The sequence below is a fragment of the Melanostigma gelatinosum genome (assembly GCF_949748355.1).
Source record: "Melanostigma gelatinosum genome assembly, chromosome: 8".
Classification (NCBI taxonomy): domain Eukaryota; kingdom Metazoa; phylum Chordata; class Actinopteri; order Perciformes; family Zoarcidae; genus Melanostigma; species Melanostigma gelatinosum.
In genome coordinates, this window is record NC_136641.1 from 28653407 (window position 1) to 28660871 (window position 7465).

The 7465-nt window shown below is 40.4% G+C and overlaps 1 protein-coding gene across 1 annotated transcript; it reads right to left on the minus strand.

The window, feature by feature from the left end:
- Positions 1–484: 484 nt before the first annotated feature.
- abt1 (activator of basal transcription 1) lies at positions 485–2375 on the minus strand (the record flags this gene model as incomplete). Its single annotated transcript, XM_079273948.1, has 4 exons — positions 485–1110; positions 1266–1451; positions 1686–1861; positions 2324–2375. The coding sequence occupies 4 exons, from the start codon at positions 2373–2375 to the stop codon at positions 931–933; spliced, it is 594 nt and encodes a 197-aa protein (XP_079130074.1). The 3' UTR covers positions 485–930.
- Positions 2376–7465: the final 5090 nt, after the last annotated feature.

Sequence of the window (7465 nt, forward strand, 5' to 3'; positions counted from 1 at the left end):
CGTTATGCAGACGATGCTCCATCGCATGCATGCAAGTACTCCACTGCCTCAAAGATGACAGAATGATGACACGCCCCCTTCCTCACCTCAACCCTACTGAGAACTCGTGGGCTCTTCTTCAGGAAACCAGTCCAGCTCTCTGAACAGTGTGGGAGGCTGTGAGGCAACACAACCCATGAATGAAGGCTTATTGCTGTTATTGGAAAGAAGAGAGGGGGGGGGGCTATGTTAATTCTGAGTTGTTTGTTTATTACTCTCACTTTAACAGATGAAAATAAACAGAAGAGATGGAACATTTTCATTTCGTTACATAATAAGTGCACACACAGATATTCTCCTCAGAAAGACAAAACCTCACTTTTACTTTCTTAAATATTCAGGTTTGAGGTTTAACATTTGTTATTGACCCGTTTACTCACTCTATAATTATATAATAACAATAATCAATCCTCAAAAATACAACTTGCCTAATAATTGTGCACGCAGTGTGTATATATACACATAAATACACATACATACATATAAGTCAATATTACTCTTTATTCTTTTCATACAAACAATAGCGCCTCATGCAATAAAATACATAATAAATGCTGTATACACACACACACACACACACACACACACACACACACACACACACACACACACACACACACACACACACACACACACACACACACACACACACACACACACACACACACACACACACACACACACACACACACACACACGACTTAACTAGCTCGTTAAGGCCTTAACTAACTGGTTAAGTTGGGAACAGAATTCAGAAGGCTCCGCCCCCTGCTCAGACTGGCCTGTGATTGGTTGGTGAAGATGGGCACGTCATCGCCAGTGCACTACAATCTGCCTCCTGTTTCCATGGAAACAATCTTGTCTATCAGCCAATGAGCCGTCTCTGTGATGTCACACTGATTGGTTGGAGTTGAAGATCTTGGCTAGCAGTGAGACGTTTGATTGGCTCTTCTGCTGTATGAGGCGGGCCTTGTCCAGGTGCTTCTGGGTAACAGAGTCTTTCTTCTTCTTCTTCATCTGGATCTCTTCCTCCGTCTGACGCTGAGTGAAGTCCCACGTCCTCTCGTCCACCTGACGAAAGACATTGAACAGGTCATGTGACTCTTTAGACATCCTCTGGGATCCATTTCCTGTCTGTTCTCAAACGGTTCTGTTGAGCTGTCTAACATGTATTGTCTTTTTATCTGAAGTACAGATATTAAAGCCCCTTGACTCAATAGAAGTACCTGTGTTCCGTCTCTCTGTCTCTTCCTCCTCAGGTTGTCCATGTGAGAGCTCTTATCCACGTTGTTCAGGTAGAAGTTGGTTTCTCTCTTCGCCTGCGACACTTCGGTCCTGAGTCTCTGCTGGAGGACCGTCCGCTCGTAGGCCAGCCGCTCGCTCAGGTGAGTCCACTGGAACCGGTGCAGGTACTACAGAGACAGACAGAGGACAAAGACCTGGTCTCAGTCTGTTCTGGGTCAGAGCTTCAGTCATGGTTCCACTGAAGGTCTCAGAACTCATGAAGACCCAGGGTCAGGGTTAAGATCGGGGTTACTGTTAACCCCGATCTTAAATAAAAGGTAAAGAATTCATAATAAGGATGCAACCATGACTGTGATTCCACAGTATTCCTGTGATGTCATGGGTTACCGGGCAGACTGTACCTTGATGGACCAGAGGTCGGAGGAGAATCGTTGGCGTTTCCTGCTTCCCATCGGCGTGTTGTGGAGAGAAGACACCACCTTCTTGGCCAATCGTTTATCTCTGAACTCCACCCATCCTTCAGTGAAGTCACACCTCCTCAACCCAGACCTCCTCTTCCTCCTCCTCACCTGGCCGTCTGACGATCAATAATCAGGAAATACACAAGATCAATAATCATTGATCAGGAAATATAAAAAGGCAATGAAACCCATCACCTCATCACCTGAGGACAGAGGATACAAGGACAGAGGGAGAGGAAATAGTAGAGATGTTAAAAAGTTTTTTTTGTTTAGTTAGAATTCACTCTCTTGCACATTGAGAGAGGTGAGCTGATGCGTGTCTGAGTGTAACTCTCACGAGACGGTGCGAGACCCAAGATGGCGGCCCCCAGCTGCTAGACTACTATCGAAACAAACTTTCTCATCGGACTTCAACCTCTTTCTTTTCCCCTTCACCCAGTATATATTCCACTCAAAACTGGACTACAATATCAATCAAACTGGATCATCTGGAAGAATACATTGACGAGTGCTTCAACCGAATCTACATCATGGAAGAGGACGAGACCGGCGATACCGAAGAAACACCCACTTCATACAGCAAAAGACCCCGTACTGTTTCAACTCCATCCACTTCACCAAAACCTCCATGTTGCTCCGAGGTCAGCAACATACTCATGTCCATTGAAAATAAACATTCCGGCTTTGACTCCAGACTCTCGCTTATCGAAGTCCTACACCGGGAATTCCAGGCTCTGCGCCACAGCCTGGAATTCAGTCAGAACCAAATCGACTCACTCACTCAGGACAACAAGTCACTTCATCATTCTGTCAAAACGATAACCACCCAGCTCACCTCTGTTACTGCCGACAACAAAGCTATGAAAGAAACCATCCTGGATTTACAAGCACGTAGTATGAGACAATCTAGTTTTCACCGGCATTACCGAACAAACCACAGAAGACCCCGAAAAATCAATCAAAGAATTCATGTCCAAACAACTCAAACTATCCGCAGAGACCGTCAACAACATCACATTCCACCGCGTACACCGTCTGGGACCAAGGAACAACAATAACCGACCACGGCCAATCATCGCTAAGTTTGAACACTACAAACAAAAAGATCAGGTCAGGCAACAAGGCAGGCAGCTCAAAGGAACGGACCACGGACTCAACGATCAATATCCAAAAGAAATCATGCAACGACGCAAAGTTTTGTTTCCAATCCGTAAAAACATGATGAAAGAAGGAAAGAAAGCAATAATATCACTGGACAAATTATATATAGATGGACAATTGTACCGCGATAAGGACGTCACCCCCTGGCTTTTCTAGACTCCCCCGCTCTCTCTCTCTCTCTCTCTCTCTCTCTCCCGCCTCTATGGCCTCGCATACACACACACACATGATAAACCCCCCTCCGTAGTTTAGGTATGCCCCTTCTCTTTTCTCCGCATTTGCACTGTTTTGATTATTATACTGTATAGTATTGCACCTACGTCTCAATGTGCCAGACAGTATGAAACCCTATCTGGACCACACACACCTTTGTACTTTTGTTTTGTGTATTGTTTTACTTACTTTGTTGTGTTCATGTTCCTATATGTGTTTGTTTTCCCCTGATTCAGTGTCTGCAGGTCCTGCTGTGTCATTCACACACACACACACACACACACACACACACACACACACACACACACACACACACACACACACACACACACACACACACACACACACACACACACACACACACACACACACACACACACACACACACACACTTATCAACAGTAATGTTCAGTCTATATTAACCCAATCAACATGTCATCTATCAAATTCTTAACCTGGAATATCCGTGGAATTGGTTCTCAGGCAAAAACATAAAAGTTTTGAATCATCTGGCTAAACTGCAAGCAGATATATGCTTATTAGAAAGTGTACAATATGTCGCCATTTCCTCCGGGACAGAGTTCGTGCAAGGCGTACACTATAAAACGCAGATCGGCAGAGATCTTTTCCAGACGTGGTTTGTGTGCGAGTAATTGCAGAATTGCGGCAGTGTATGGTTGATTGCGTGCAGCGTAATGTCTCAGGGAGACATCGATTATTGTTTCAATGTATGTTTTAAATCTCCTTTACTTTTTACGACTGAATTTTATTTCTTACACTGTTTCTTTAATTGTTTTTAAATCTCCTTTTCTTTTGCCTTATGTTTTGATGCTTTTAATGGTTTTATGTGAAGCACTTTGAATTACCTTGTTGTTGAAATGTGCTATACAAATAAACTTGCCTTGCCTTGCCTTGCCTAGTACAAGAAACACACCTCTCAGAATCAGATCACAACAAATTTAAATCACCACAATTCACTCACTCATTCTCGGCTCACTATAACTCAAAACAAAGAGGGGTATGTATTTTAATGAACAAAAAAGTTTCTTTTGTCCATAATTCCACCATCACCGATCCTGAAGGCCGTTTTATCATTGTAAACATATCCATCAACAATAGTCCAGTCACAATCTGTAATGTTTATGGCCCAAACACTGATGACTCATCCTTTTTTCGTAATTTTTTTTTTATCCTTCTCAAACATTTGTAACTTCCCAGTCATAATAGGAGGTGATTTCAACACAGTTATCGACCCATCGGTGGACAGATCTAAAAATCCAAATAATAAGCGTACCTGGCAATCCACAGACATGATAAAACAGTTCATGAGTGATTTTGGTCTTGGCGATATTTGGCGATTACAGCACCAAACTCAAGAGAATACTCATTCTTCTCACCAGTTCACCACTCATACTCACACATTGACTTCTTCCTCAACAGCAATTCAATCATATCTAATATTTCAGACTCGAAGATCCATCCTATCATTATTAGCGACCATGCTCCCGTAACATTTATTTGGAACAGAGTTACCCGGAGCAATCAATTTTTGGAATATCTGCAACTCAAATCATCCGTTCAATCCAAACTTAACATTAAGGCCACTAACCTAGAATTACCCCCCTCAACCTCAGAATTAATTAATATCCCCTCTTCAAAAAAGTTAATCTCAAAAATATGTAGAGTAATATCACAGTCTGACAAAACATCATCCATACCATCAAGAAAATGGGAATCAGACCTGTCCATCACTCCTGATGCTGATTTCTGGAACCAAATCTGCAATTACATCTACTTCATGACTAAAAATGAATAAAAAACTAATAGAGTATAAAATACTTCACAGAACTCATTACACCGGGCAAAACATGGGATTCACGTCAGATATCTGTCCACATTGCACTCAAAACAGCCCGGATAGCTTTGTTCACGCCACCTGGCACTGCACGCCAGTTCATCACTTCTGAAGGAAATAAGTGAGTCACTGTCTGTCCTCCTGCTGCCTCGTCCCATTGTCCCCTTCACTGTCCCCTTCACTGTGCTGACTAGGAGACTCCACCTGGTCATCCCTCACTATGTTTCTGCAAACGTGACACCACCCATCCTATTAATATTGAAATATGTATAGTAAATATACCGGTATATATATATATATATTCTTTTTTTTTTTTTGTGTGTATTTTTTACTATTATTTATAGTTACTGTTATTAAGTACAGTGGTGATCACTGTGTCTTTATTAGTTATTATATTATTAGTTACTGTTATTAAGTACAGTGGTGATCACTGTGTGTCTTTATTAGTTATTATATTATTAGTTACTGTTATTAAGTACAGTGGTGATCACTGTGTGTCTTTATTAGTTATTATATTATTAGTTACTGTTATTAAGTACAGTGGTGATCACTGTGTCTTTATTAGTTATTATATTATTAGTTACTGTTATTAAGTACAGTGGTGATCACTGTGTGTCTTTATTAGTTATTATATTATTAGTTACTGTTATTAAGTACAGTGGTGATCACTGTGTCTTTATTAGTTATTATATTATTAGTTGCTGTTATTAAGTACAGTGGTGATCACTGTGTCTTTATTAGTTATTATATTATTAGTTACTGTTATTAAGTACAGTGGTGATCACTGTGTCTTTATTAGTTATTATATTATTAGTTACTGTTATTAAGTACAGTGGTGATCACTGTGTGTCTTTATTAGTTATTATATTATTAGTTGCTGTTATTAAGTACAGTGGTGATCACTGTGTGTCTTTATTAGTTATTATATTATTAGTTACTGTTATTAAGTACAGTGGTGATCACTGTGTGTCTTTATTAGTTATTATATTATTAGTTACTGTTATTAAGTACAGTGGTGATCACTGTGTGTCTTTATTAGTTATTATATTATTAGTTACTGTTATTAAGTACAGTGGTGATCACTGTGTCTTTATTAGTTATTATATTATTAGTTACTGTTATTAAGTACAGTGGTGATCACTGTGTCTTTATTAGTTATTATATTATTAGTTACTGTTATTAAGTACAGTGGTGATCACTGTGTGTCTTTATTAGTTATTATATTATTAGTTACTGTTATTAAGTACAGTGGTGATCACTGTGTCTTTATTAGTTATTATATTATTAGTTGCTGTTATTAAGTACAGTGGTGATCACTGTGTCTTTATTAGTTATTATATTATTAGTTGCTGTTATTAAGTACAGTGATCATGTGAACAGACACTAAAGTCTCTCCAGCTGATCAGCTGTGATCAGCTGATCCTCCGTCATCAGAAACAGACGTCGCTTCACGTGACGCTTCAGAGGAAAGGACGTCTCATGTCTCTTAAAACATGTCTCCTCGTTCCTCTCTCCTCGCATGGTTTCCTCCATGCATCCCTGGTGGGAGGGACTAAGACGCAAGGAAAGGACACAAGTGAGGGAAACGGGGATGCAGTTAAGAGACTTGGGATGTGCCCTTCATTCAATCAACCTTAAAAGCCTAGAAGACATCATACAACATCTGAAGTCATCCTCCTGCTGCTTGGATATTCTACCAACACACTTTTTCAAAAATATTTCAAACTGCATGACCACTGATCTTTTACAAATTGTAAACACATCCCTTCTCTCAGGTGTCTTCCCACAAGCCCTAAAAACTGTAGTTATTAAACCGCTCCTAAAGAAGGTTAGTTTAGACTCCGCAACGATGAAAAATGATAGGCCAATATCAAACCTCCCATTTTTAAGTAAAATAATTGAAAAAGCGGTTTTCCAACAGCTGACCGACTTCTTGGCCGTAAATAACTGCTTTGATGTTTTCCAGTCAGGCTTTCGACAGCACCACAGCACTGAAACTGCTCTTGTTAAGGTCTTCAACGACATCCACTTAAACATAGACAATGGCAGAAGTTCAGTCTTAGTGTTACTGGATCTCAGTGCTGCATTCGACACGGTCGACCATGCCATACTCCTAGAAAGACTAAACATCTGGGTGGGACTCTCTGGCACAGCACTTAACTGGTTTGAATCCTACTTGAAGGACCGAGAATACTTTGTGTCTGTAGCTGATTACACATCAGAGCTGACTAAAATGACATGTGGTGTTCCCCAAGGTTCAACACTGGGGCCTCTTCTGTTCAACATCTACATGCTTCCACTAGCTCAGATTATGGAAAACAACAAAGTGTGTTATCATAATTATGCAGACGACACACAAATCTACATAACTATGTCACCAGGGGACTATAATCCCATACAAGGGCTGGTTAACTGCATTGAACAAACCAACAACTGGATGTGCCAGAATTCTCTTCAATTAAACAAAGATAAAACAGAAGTAATTGTTTTC